General features: G+C 41.1%; 1 protein-coding gene across 6 annotated transcripts in view; it reads right to left on the bottom strand.

Moving 5' to 3' along the window:
* Window positions 1-183: 183 nt before the first annotated feature.
* RASGRP3 (RAS guanyl releasing protein 3) overlaps window positions 184-13,577 on the bottom strand; it is a 104,822-nt gene continuing 91,428 nt past the window's right edge. For all 6 annotated transcript variants that reach the window (XM_077772773.1, XM_077772774.1, XM_077772772.1 and 3 more), the window contains exons 15-18: window positions 10,965-11,001; window positions 8,088-8,213; window positions 7,409-7,773; window positions 184-3,871 (exon numbers count right to left, since the gene is read on the bottom strand). In XM_077772773.1, the coding sequence (XP_077628899.1) occupies window positions 3,863-3,871; window positions 7,409-7,773; window positions 8,088-8,213; window positions 10,965-11,001 (537 nt within the window). In that variant the 3' untranslated portion in view covers window positions 184-3,862. The remainder of the gene's footprint in view (window positions 3,872-7,408; window positions 7,774-8,087; window positions 8,214-10,964; window positions 11,002-13,577) is intronic.

Raw genomic sequence — 13,577 nt, 5'->3', positions numbered from 1 at the left:
GTGAGGAGAAGTGAGGTGAGTGAAGCAAGCTAGTGAGGTTAAATGTTGTGATGCACGGGTCATATTAGGCTACTATTGACCTATGACCTTCTGACAATTGGTCAGGAGAATCACCTGCTTCAAATAGTATCAATTGCAGGTAACTGGAACTGTGGAAACCTGAACTGCAGATAAACAGGACTGCAGATAAACAGGACTGCTGTGGTTTGTATTTAAATTTCCCTAACTGTTGCCCGCAAAGCGTCTGCTTTATTTATTTTTTGATAAAGTCCCATGGAGGTTTACAACATCACATTTGGTTGTTGTGTTTCATTTGGTTAATGTGTTTCATTTGATCCAGAACTGCTTGGTCCCCTGACGGTTTATTTTTGAAGTGTTCAGGCCAGCTGCCTTACGGAATGCCCCCCAGCAATGCTTTCCTTTTGCTATTTTGTATAAACTGCGAGTCACTTAGTTTCTGGATAGATGTGAATTTCAGTACGGGTTATTAACATTTTAAAAAGAAAATATGTAGTTTTGTTTGAGGTCTGAAAACCCTCTAGACTCCAGCAAACAAGTTAGGGGAAGCTATTCCTGAGGACTCTTAAATTCCAAGTAGTTTTTCCTCATTACCACCTCCAGTAGTTGTTAAATATATTCTGGTTATCAAATAAATGGTATACTATTTATTTTAAAAGTTAATTGTTTTCCTCTTGTCGGCCTCTATTACACTAAATTCTTCAGTATAGTTATGTGTTGACCTATGTTCCTCTAAACTTACTTACATTTTACCCATTTGGTTTCTTAATCTTGTCTACCTATTTTCAAACAGAGAGAGAATAGCCAATGTTAGGAAACAGACCAGAATTAACCCTCCACACACATGCCAGGAATAAGAAGATGCGTTTATGTATACTTCTCTGTTTAAATCATTCTTTTTTGATACAGAATTTAATTAAACGTTAGGTTTAGAGCCTCCAAAGTACATAGTCATGAAAACATATAGTCTGGGATCTTGCAGACAATTTTAGAAAAGAAACCTGCTTAACTGCACAGTAAGATTAACTTATTATTTATAAGGTCTTTACATATACTGTTCAACCTGATATACTATTCAACCTGATATTTACAACAGCTCTATGAGGTCTGTTGAGGAAGGTGGGGAAATCTCTCCTTTCACAGGAGGAAACTGAGACTCAGATAGATGTACGAGGCTTGCCCAGGGTCTCATGACTACAACTGGCAGAAACGGGATCTAAATCTGACTGCACATTGCATGCCAGAGGCACACTATACTACCTCATTTGACCGAATTTACCTCCTGAGTCAAAAATCAGTGTGTTTATTTTAGAAATGCTAAGGTTCCTACCATCAGTAACAGTGTGGTACTCCCTTCTGCAGGAATCCTGCCTTTGATGTTAAACAGCAAAGACTCTGTTACCACGGACAGGTGGGGACATTATTGCTTCAGGAGGCAGCCACTCAACAAAAACTGTTCACTACCAAGTAGGGCCACCCTCTGGTTAGGTAGACCTAAAAAAAGCATTGATTCGATTTGTACATCCCTCTAGGAAGACTGAATTGCAGCATCTCACATATTCTTTCCTGGTGCCTGATATGAGTCACTGTTAAGAGTGTGGCTTTACTTTTGCCTTTCACCTAAAAGATGATAGTGATCATCAAATCTACAGAAGGAAGGTCTGGAGAAACCAAACATAATAGTTTATTTTGCTTCTCCAAGGGTTTGCCTAATTTACTCATTTTACCGATTATGGGAAATTGACAGATTGTAACATCAGAGTCACCATTGGTTGTGAGTAAATAATATATTCAAAATTATAAAGTAGCTTCGTTGTGGACACAGTTTCCTCTGCAGCAAAGTAATAATAGTATTGTGTATGTGAGTGTATGCATGTGTGTCTGTGTCTACATACACACACACACATATGTTTGTTTTATTTTCTTTGTTGTTTGTATTTGTTGTTTTTTTTAATTTGAGGTACATTTAGTATCTTTGTCACAGGAAAGCTGACAATATAAAACTCTTCTTATATATGAATTACTCAAGAATAACCCAAACTCAGTAACGAGTAAAATAATTGAGAAGAAAAAGAATAATCCAAGTTTCTTCCGAATTTTCTTAAAATTAAAAAAACATACACAGGAAATGTTTTGTGTACTGAAATTGCCATTTTCTGTTTTTAATTTTGTGAACATGTATTTCACTGCATTTATGAATAGGAATAGATAGTATATATACACAGAGCCGACAGGGATGGCTACTTGCTTTCCGAGGGGATTTGTCAATGGTGAGTGAGTTCTCTTATTATGTAGCTTAATCAACGCTCCCTCAACTAATAACTTCATTTAATTTGCAGTATTACTGCACATGGATTTCTCAGTCTGTTTGGCACAATTAAGTCAGTTCTACCAAATCTAGAACTGTGCTTTAAGGAACCATCTTGCCTTAAGGCCTACAGGTTCTCAGCTCCATAGGACAGAGATCAGGTGTTGCTTGTCTTTGCGTATCTAGCACAGGAGCAGGTGGTCAAGTGTTTGAGGAGTAGAACTGTCCTCAATTTTACCTAATGGAAAGAGAGAAGAAGGGCATGTCTTTACTGAAGTGACTGCCCCTAAGAGAAACAGATTCAGTCTTCGGTGGTATACACACTTCATCTCCCAATGCAGAGGAGGGCACTTCTGTGGGTACAGTTTCTCTCTGGCCACGAGGCAGCAGGTCATTTCCCTCGCCCACTGACTTAATCCAACCTCGACATTTGAACACCTTGTACTAAGTTCTCTCTCCTCTAATCATGTAGAAAACAGACCCACGTCTAATTATTTAGGTCAAAGGAAGATATTTAAAATACTGATACCTGAAAAGCTGAAACCAAATGTTAATCAAAGGGATATCTGATGATTGTATTTCTAGGATTATTTAATTTTGGGTAGCGATTTCTTAAGAGGACAAAAGTTCTCTTTTACCACCAAAATGTTTCTTTTGTAACAAATAAAATTCTTAAAACTATTTTGGCTTTTTAAAGACTGCTGGTTGTTTTTTATTTCACTAAGTGGTTTGCTTGGTGGTTTGTTTTTCTCCTAGATTTTACCCCCCCCATTTTAATTGATTTTGTAATCACTATCCATATTTCTTACTGGCAGCCTTAACAGTCTTAGTCTTGGGAAAGATAGCTAAACCTAGTCAGGTGAGACAAGTATACTTAATTTTCCCCCACGGCAATTATAAATATTATGAGAGTTTTCATGGCTATGTCATAGCTTCCTTATGCAGAATGGGTAAGACTTAAGTGAATATAAAAGTATGACTTGTTACATATCATAATAGCAACTGTACAGTAAGAAACATGTAAACATCTCCTTGGGTTAGAAGAACCACCATCTTCCAGGATCTGAAGAGCTTCCGTGTCCTTCTAGAAAACAAGTCCTGGTCCCATCCAAAAAGCACACACAAAAAAAGACCTCTAAATTGACTCCTCCCCTACCAAAAGTTTATAAAAATACTGAAATAATATTCTCACAAAAAAGTAAAGTTTGAGTTTTGAGAATGAGTATCAAGTACATGCAGAAAAGCTTTTACTTCACTCATATATAAATGGCTCTAGAGAAAGATACATGAGAACTACCAACTACATCACCCAATCTTTGTGACACCTAACTAGAGCCTGGGGAGGAGGAAATAAATAGTTCACGGGGGAAATCCTCTGTCCCATAGTCTAATCAGGGAGATCGCATGGTGTCACCAGTCAGTAAAAGTCCAAGATATCTTTTCAGATAACTTCCTGAGTTGGAGTGTTCTTCAGATTTTCTCATCTTGCTCCTTCCAAATGCCAACATTATTGCCTCTGGTGTCCCCAGCCTGAAGTCAGCCATCCTGCAATACAAATCAGAACATGGTGTATGGCTAGGTTGCATTTAACAAAATAAGAATATTCCTAGAAAGCAGTTTATCATTTACATTTGAGGGAACATCGTGAATGATCAGTACTTTGTACTCTCAAGATTTAAAGAGAATTAAAAGATCATATAGTCCACATAGCACATGAAATCTTAAATCTTAGATTCCAACAATGATGCTTACATTAATGCTCCCTAAAGAGTACTTCACAAAACACTGGTCTATGAAATGGTTCTTCTTGAGGCTTCCCTCTTAGAAATCCACAAGGTAAATTTTCATAAAGGCACTGAGAAAACTTGTAAGGGCAAAAGATATGTATCTATTTAGGTATGTATAGAGATAGATGTATAGAGAGATAAACATATTTTAATGTTTTTTTCTGAGAGAGAGAGACAGCACGAGTAGGAGAGGGTCAGAGAGAGAGGGAGACACAGAATCTGAAACAAGCTCCAGGCTCTGAACTAGCTGTCAGCACAGAGCCCGACATGGGGCTCGAACCCACGAACCGTGAGATCATGACCTGAATTGAAGTCGGACGCTTAACCGACTGAGCCACCCAGGCGCCCCAAGAGTGATAAACATATTAAACTTTGTTTAGTCTAGCATTTCCTAGCCCTTCAACATTTGTTAATTAGATTTAATTTAGCAGAAGATAATGGAAAACAAAGAAGCATTGTAAAGAAAACACACATATTCTTACTACGAAAAGAATAATCATGACCTGCCATATTGTCCCTGCGATCCAGGAGCTCAATGGTCATTGGTGAAATGATACCCATGGTTGCAAAATATATTCACACCCTTGTATTTTAAAATGAGGGTAAATCCTGGAACTTCGCCAAAGGAAATATGCAGATTACAAACACAACTGTTTGTCAGTTGCCATTTTTATTCTTAGAACTCATAAACATCATCTGATTCTGAATAATAAATATGCAGATCATTTCTCTGAATCCCATTCATTACCTTGCTTGGCAGAAAAAAATTCTTAAGTATGAAAACCCCTTTGTCTACATACTCAACTCTGGTGTAATTTTGTCACATTTTTTCCTTTTTGCTTTTTCCCCTAAACAAGGGTAAATGTCTTTTCATTTGTCACTGGTTTGGATGGGAAGGAGACTGTATACCATATGCATTTATATACAAATGTACTGTCTTATTTAATTAGCACACATGAAATTCAATACTAGTAGTCCATGAACCACCTCCATGATTTATACATGAGAAAATTGAGGGGGTAAGACAAACCCTGAACACAAATATTCAATTTGCAAAGAATAAAATTAAATTCAAAAAAAATCTAGATCTTTGTCTCTATTTCCTTGTAGAGACTGAAGATCCAGAAATCTTACTCATGTAATTGATTGCCCTACATCCAACAGGCTGTGAATTCCTCCTAAGCCACGAGCAAGGTTGAAGTACCTCGAACAGTACTAGGTGAATAGAAGTGAGCTCATGGCTAGTGTCACCATTTATTAAGCAAAAGCAGGTACTCTGCTGAATTCAGAAATGGCCCACAAGGTGAGCACCACCTTGAAAGTTCTAAGTAGGCATCCCATGACTCTATCCAATGAAGCTCTTATGTTTCCTGAGATTTCAATGATAGCACAGTGCTCATGGAAATGGCCTCCACAGGCTGAGGTGAGAGTGGGGTGACAAGCACAATTTCAGGCTTCATCCAAAAAATCTTGCACAATGATTCCTCACTTTTGGGAGGGTCATAGATCCCCTTGAGACTCTGCTCAATGCTGTGAACACTTCCCCAGAAATGAACATATGTCCATATATAATTTCACATAAAATGTAATGCATTTTTGTGAACTCCCTGAGGCCCTTCTTTAGACCCCAAGTTAAGACCTTGCCCCCAGGATATCTTCCTCTCCTCGTATTGGGAACTTTTTCTTATTCATCTTTATATTCCCACCTTGAACTATGCTGGGCCAGTCAAAGAAATGCAAGGAGAGGACTAAGGATTTGCCAAGATGATCAATGAAGACGTGTTAAAAATACAGTTGGTATTGCAAACCTCTAGGGATAGAAAGTAAATTAGTTGGTTGCCTAGGGCTGGAATGGGATAGGAAAGATGAGCAGTGACTGCTAATGGGCACACTTGGAATGACATAAATGTTCTCTAATTAGATTGCCATGATGGTTGTACATCTCTGTGACTACTAAAATCCATTGAATTATACACTTCAAATGAGTATGTTTTATAGTGCATAAATTAGGTCTCAACAGAGCTGTTTTTAAAAGTTCATGTTATAAAGAAAGGAAAAGAAATGACTCAGCAGGAACTTACAACAAACTGCATAAGACTGAAGATAATTCGTGGCCTCCTTATTAATTGTCTTCAATGAGGAAGGAACTAGAGGAATTTTGGTTAAGGGTCACTAGAGATTTTCTCCTCAGGGGAAACTATGGAAACAGTGTGTTTAGGTCTCCTCAAGAGTGGAATGTGGTGGACCACCCATAAGAGTAAAGAACACTGGCTTGATCCAATAGGATCCCAGCCTAACCCAATAAGTCTGTTTATGAGAATGATTCCGTAGAGATGCAATGGCTGCCCTCCATGGCACGGCTTGAAAGGTTAGGAATATGACACCAATTTCCCCAAATCTTTTTTCTTAATACACTATGGACTGTTGACTAATACATTTATAAGTCTATCTTGAATCAATTTATATTTTCAGCTTATTCTAACAAATTCCATATGCTTTCCAATCTGCTTTGGATGATGTGAGTGTGATTTCTGCATGGAGCCAGAGCCTGGCTTCTAGAACCTTGAGTCTGCCATGTCTCTGATTCTCACCACCCCCTTCTCCATAATGCTGTCAAACGCCTTTTTTTTTTTCCTTTACCAAGGGCAAACCTTTCCAACTCTTCTCTTTCTGCAACATTTTTGCTTCTACTGTCCCCTTCCCCCAAGTTTGGGCCCTGATTTTACCTTGGAAAAGTAAGCTGATTGGTAAAGAGTACTAGTCTATTGGATACACACAGTGAGTCATGGGTCCCTAGGATGTCATTTTCGGACATAGAAATGGTAGACTTCACTTAGCTTTAGAACCCATCTGGTTCAATTTTGTTTTAAGTTTGTTTGTTTGTTTATTTGGAGAGAGAGAGAGCACACAGGTGGTTGAAGGAAAGAGAAGGAAGGACAGAATCCCAAGCAGGCTCTGCACCATCAATGCATAGTCTGATGTGAGGCTCAAACCCACAAACCATGAGATCATGACTTGAGCCAAGATCAAGAATCAAATGCTTAACTGACTGCACTACCCAGGTGCTCACCATCTGGTTCCATTTGATACATGATGAAATAGGTGCAAAAAGGAGAAATAATTTTCCCATGATCATTTACGTAGCCAACAGCAAGACAAAAAGTGATATGTGTTAATGCCCAACCATTCAGCCCCCAGAAACACTAGGCTGCCTCCCGGACTCACTATAATGCTCATCTTGGCCCCTTTCAGTCTCCCTCTTGGGATTTCATTTGTGATTTGACCCAGCACTGACCTCACCATCCTGTCTGGTCTCACCAGCATCTGCTTCATCCTGGTCAGGCTCAAACTCAGTGCCCCGATCAACAACACCCACGCCAGCCTGCACCCTGGGCTTCTCATTTTCCCACTTGGCAAAACCTTTGTCCTTTGCTGCTTTGTCATGGAACTTGGATTTCATTTTGGGGAAGGGGTGGGCCCCCGAGCCCCCCCAGCCAGCCTCTGACCATACAGGCTCAGTCTGGGTGGCCTGGCTGGTGGTAGCGCGCTGTAGCCTCACAGAGATCTTGCGAGAAGAGCCTGTAACCAATGTGATGGCTCTGCTGTCCAGGTCTCGGTGTCCAGCAGCGACACCAGGGAACTCGAACACTTCATCCTGCACTGGAAGGGGAAAGACTGTTGTGATTATTTGACATCTGCTTCATAGCTAACAACAGGAATCCAATGGGTGAGGCCCTAGAGGGACAGACCAGAGGCAGAACCAAGCCGGCTGCAGGTGAGTTGCATAGAGGTGAGACCTGAAAGCAGAGAGAAGCAAGCAGGAATCAAGGCTGTAGCCATGCCACTCGCCCTGAAGCTGGCCTTGGCATTTATAATGACTCTGACCAGTTTCAGATCCAGGACCCAAAGGAGGTCCAGGTGTGGGAAGGCAAGCAGAAAGAAATTGAGGTAGAAAAGAAACTAGAAGACATTACCTGGGGGCAACGAGGGACTTCCAGGCAGTGACCCATGACTACTGCCCAAGGAGGGTACCCGGGCAAATCTCCTGCAGGCCAGAACAAGGAGGTCTTTGCACTGTTTGTGACAATTGGCTCCACAGTCTGAAAAATCCCAAGATACCACAGACGATTAGTGTGAACCATGTGCATCTGGCTCACTGGGTTTCCAGGGGGGTGCCTGAGCCTTAGGCTGTGCCCTCTCTCTGCTCCTTCCCACATGGACTCAGAGTCCGGCTCCAGCCCACAGGGTCTGTCCAGGGGCTAGAAAAGGGCCAGTGGGACTCGCTAGCCTTCCTGATGTTCCTCTCACATTTGCTCGACTTCTTCCACTACATGATTCCTTGAGGGGCTGGGGAGCAAACAAGCAGGGGCAAGACTGGGGAGTTGCCTTTGCCCAAAACTAAATGCTAGTTCCATGAGACTGGGGTTCTCCCAGACCAAGAGGCTCCCTGAGCCAGGATGAGGGAAGGAAACCCCAGCTTCTAGTGTCTCCCAGGACCAACAGCTGTCTCTGATCATTTACAGTGAGGTGGCCTTCCATTCAGTATTAGCCTACACCCTTGTATTCTTCTTCATTCCTCCAGATCTTTTCAAGACAAGTGATTTTTTAAGTTTATTTGCTTATTTTGAGAGAGAGAGAGAGAGAGAGAGAGAGAGAGAGAGAGAAGAGGGAAAGAGAAAATCCCAAGCAGGCTACATGCTGTCAGCACAGAGTCAAATGTTGGGCTTAACCACAACAGTGAGATCATGACCTGAGCCCAAATCCAGAGTCAGACACTTAACTGACTGAGCTGCCCAGATGCATCTTATTTCCTCCTCTTTGCACAGAAACAGAAAACAAGGCGGGCTTATGCCCAATAACATTTTCCAGATTTGACTATGGCTTTGAAATGGCAGCAGACTCTGTGAAATCTCCCATTAGAATGCTTTAGTTAAGAAAGTAGAAAAGGGGTGCCTGGATGGCTCAGTCAGTTAAGTGCCTGACTTTTGATTTTGCCTCAGGTCATGATCTCATGGTACCTGAGATCAAGCCCTGCATTGGGCTTTGCATTGACAGCATGGAGCTTGCTTGGGATCCTCTGTTCCCGNAGGCCCATATTAAACATTAAAAATATATTTAAAAAACAAAACGAAAGTAGAATATTAATTGTTACTTGGGGCAGAAATTTGGGGCTGCTTTGGAAGAAAACAACACAATTATTTCCTACAGAGGACCCTACATTTCCCTTAGAATCATTGAATAGATCCAATCATTGTAAAGAGTATATTTCTCTCTTACTATCAAAGGAAACCTTTCTAATTCTTTCCAATACTCACTTTTCCCCCAAAGGGTCTTATTTCAAATGCTCTTTTAATGACATCATGGAAAGACCAAATTATAATGACATGTTCAGTCTATTTCTATTAATCTTTTCACTCTATGTGCCTTTAAGAGAAAACACCAGGGATGCTTGGGTGACTCAATCAGTTAAGACTTCAGGTCAGGTCATGACCTCACCATCCATGAGACTTCAGGTCAGGTCATGATCTCACCATGAGTTCGAGCCTCGCATCAAGCTCTGTGCTGACATCTCAGAGCCTGGAGCCTGCTTCGGATTCTGTGTCTTCCTCTCTCTCTGCCCCTTCCCCACTTGCGCTCTGTCTCTGTCTCTCTCAAAAATAAAATAGAAATGTTAAAATTTAAAAAAAAAGAGAGAGAGAAAATACCATATTCACAAAGAGGATCCAAGGGTTTGATTTTCATCTTCATAAAATTTAGTGTGTGTGTGTGTGTGTGTGTGTGTGTGTGTGTCTTTTTAGGGGATGAGAGGCAGAAACCAGAATAAAACTATGTCTGGGCCATAAAATATTGCAGTTTCTTGCTGCTTGTAAGTAGAAATCCAAGTTATACTAAGACAACTGGTACCAAGAACTAAAGGGAAGTTTTTTGAAACTGGCTCCCATTGGGGCTCAGGAATGCTCTCTGCTCATGCAAAATAAGGGCCAAATCCTGAAAGATAGCTACAGGGAAAAAAGGCATCACAAAGGAATAGTATTACTCTAAAGCCATTTCATTATTAAGATGTTTCCTTTCGTAGTTATATCTTTCAAGAGCATTATCAGAGTCTTAAAACCATCAGTACAAATAGTCTGCATGAACTATCCAGAAATTTCTTAAACACAAATAATGCGTAATGATCATCTATGTACAAATAGCAACACATTCCCAAGTGTCTATTAAATATGCATGCATATTACATTTATCAAGTATATATTTATTTGCCTATAAATTTCTATTGAATGGGGCACTATATGAACAAATTCGTTGAAAGTGACAAATATAATTTTTTTAAGGCTTCTCTTTTCTCATCAGCATCTGTGAGAAAGGAACAGCTTCTATGTGATAGTAGAAAGAAAGGCATCCGTATTACAGGAATGAGTGTGCGCTTTATTCCCATGAAGCACGCAGTTCCTTTATATGGTATTTTAGTAACAGCCCTCTTCTGAAGTCTGGCCTTAACTGTGTGCTGGTGATTCCCAAGACATCTTGGAGATAGGACCAGAGGTGGGCAGGTAGATAATGGTGGTTTGCTTATTCTTGCCACAAACCATAAAATTCCGTCTGGGATCTCCAAAACTCCAGGGATTCCNATAAAACAGTATGTCTGTTATCGTTACACTTGCTCCTCTGCCCTCTGCCCTCTGTTTGTAAACACCCCCACCACCACCACACACACACATTAACTATTCAGTTGCCAGTGGCCCAAAGACCCAAGTTCTCCATGATGGCAAGAGTTTCTGTGGTTTCAAGAGACAAATTTGATTCCTGCCCCAAATGTCACACTTAAAAATTTTAACATTACATTTATTTACCTTTGCATTTGTATCCTTGCTTGATTATGCCCCAGAGCTGTAACAAAGGACAAAAGAATGTCAGGGACTCTGAATTAAAATCTGAAAAAAACAAAAAACAACAAACAACAACAACAAAAAAGCAAGGCTGGAGAGAAGGAAGTCCTGGGAGACCGTGATGTTTGGTGGAGCACAAACAGGATGTAGCCCATCCTGACACCCTTCCTGTCAGATAGAAGAACGGTCTCCTAGCTCACTCCAGCTTGGGGCTGGGGTGATAACAGTTCTGCTTCCCTTTTCTTTCTGAAAGCCAAACGGGAGCTGGGCTAGGAAACTGATGTGGGTACAATGATTGGACTTTGGTATAATGCACTCTCAGCAGAATTCCACGGGGAGACTGTCACTGCGTTTGGAAGCCCCCAGCTCCCTCTGCCTTCTTTTCAATCATGCTAGCTGCTCGTGGTATGCCCCACGGGAAATTAAACAACCTGCACAGCGCATATTCCACTAAAGCATTTGCACTGTACAAGGTTCTTTCCGACTAGCATTGGTACCTTGAAAGAATACAGAAAAGGGAAAGATTTGTTCATGTATTCGTTCTCTGCCCCCTAAGTGTTTTTGGTCTGTGCCAGGTCTGTGCCATCTTCTGTGGGAGATGCAGAAAAATGCTCAGATTCTGCCAATCCAGTAGGAAGTAGGAAGTGGTAACTGTCTCAGAAGACATGTGTGAGGGCCTCCAGTTTAAGGAGGGAGCATTCACCCAAGTAATTCAGGGGATCATCCTGATGGTGGTGTGTTCGCCTCCCTGATACACCACATTCTTTCCGTGCCTCCCATGACATTGCATGTGGGGCCCAGGAACACAGAAACATCAGTATTGATAAACTCAGCGGGTTTCACTCAAGCTGGAAAAACTCCATTTTTCACCTTTTAGTGGTTAGGTTAGGTGACTGATATCTATTTAATAAAATGATTTTGAAAGAAAGAGGGCTAGTGGCTGACAGGGGCTGATGGGGGCATCACTTACTAATGTATTATAGGGGAACACTGCCCTGAGTGTGGGCATGTCACCTATGAGAAGAATAAATAGCTGCCAAGGTACATTGACTCAGGGCATCAGAAAGACTGATCCTTACCCTCTATCTGAGAAGGAAATTCTACCAGTGGAAAGTGATTCCTTTGAGTCCTAAAAGTTATTGGGTCCTTTGGAATATATTATTAAGATTCAAGTGTGTTCTGAGACAGGAAGGGTTATTAAGACAACTAACTGGAGGAAGGCGTCAGGGGCCTGGGATGATTGGAAGAGGAATCCCTGCGGAGCAGTCCATACAGAAAACGGAAGTGGGGTCAGCACCATCACATCATGTCAGGGCTACAGGGATCTTGAAGATAATCTAGTTTGCTTCTCTTCTATAAAAGGTGAGTGGGATGATCCAGAAAATGTAAATCATTTGCAAGGTCCCACCTCAGGAGACTTTGTAGTGATAAGAAATTATTTCCTTCCTGAGCCTTTGGTGATGGTGATAACAATAATAATCATGACAGCTACCATTTATGGAACTTTTCCTGGATGAGAGGCACAGTTTTAAGTTTTTTATATGTATTACCTCATGTAACATTATGTATATATAGACTAGGCTAGCAAGAGGTGAAGTCACTTGGCAAGGTCTTGTTGCTAATAAGTAGAGAAAGAAGATTGTGTCACATTAGGGAAAGACAGGAAGCCACTGCTCCTGGGAGTTTTGTGTGTGAGCAAAAGCCACTGATCTAGGACAAGAAAGGATAAGATTTAAGAAGAAGCATTCTAATATCCAGATATGGCACATTATTAGCATAGCGGCAAGAACTGCTGGAAAAGACAAAGTGAAGCATTAGTCCTACCAGGAGGGCAAGTCAGGGCATCACTTGCTAACACTTCTTTAATAACTAGGCATGACACAAGGCAGGAAGAGGCTCTGGGTCAGGTGCCAGCCAAGGACAGGAGACAGTGACCTCATGTCAATGGGTTTATAGGAAGATTTCCCAGTCTTCTGATTTCAGACCTCAGGCTGCTTTAAGATCTGGAGAGACTATGGAATCAGCAGAACATGATGGCTGAATGAAGCTAACATAACTGAGCACTGGGATCTGGACTAAGGAGTAATAGTCATGTTGGATGTTGGGCCACCCTCTCCTAGAGGATCACATTTTCATCTTTTACATCTTGGGTATCAACTAGACTTTCAGGGCCCATGAGTCTTGGTTCAATATCAAGACCAAAGCTGCCTTTAGATGCCAAAGGATTATCAAATATGAGGGAAAGAAGTGAACCATCTTCCTCTGTGCAGTAGTATAGGCAGAGGCCAGGATTCAGAGTCAGAACTCCCGTGTTTGAGTCCTGGCTCTGGTAATTATTGGCTGTGTGATCCTGGGAAACTTAACGTATCCTCTCTGTACCTCTCTGTCTTGATAGGCAAGTGGGGAGAATTGTCCATGTCATGAGCTGGTTATGAAGATCAATTACACTAATGTCTATGGAGGTACTTCATTACTGTCAAATGCCAAGTAAATGCTATTTATTATTACAACCATCTTCTCTCCAGAAAGATTTTTTTTTCCTTTTTGAGTTATGAATTATTGAGCCATGCCATGATG

The sequence above is a fragment of the Crocuta crocuta genome, unplaced genomic scaffold, assembly GCF_008692635.1.
Source record: "Crocuta crocuta isolate KB4526 unplaced genomic scaffold, BGI_CrCroc_1.0 scaffold363, whole genome shotgun sequence".
NCBI classification, from domain to species: Eukaryota; Metazoa; Chordata; class Mammalia; order Carnivora; family Hyaenidae; genus Crocuta; species Crocuta crocuta.
Note: the sequence above shows the minus strand (reverse complement) of the source record. Positions and strands in the feature narration are given on the sequence as shown.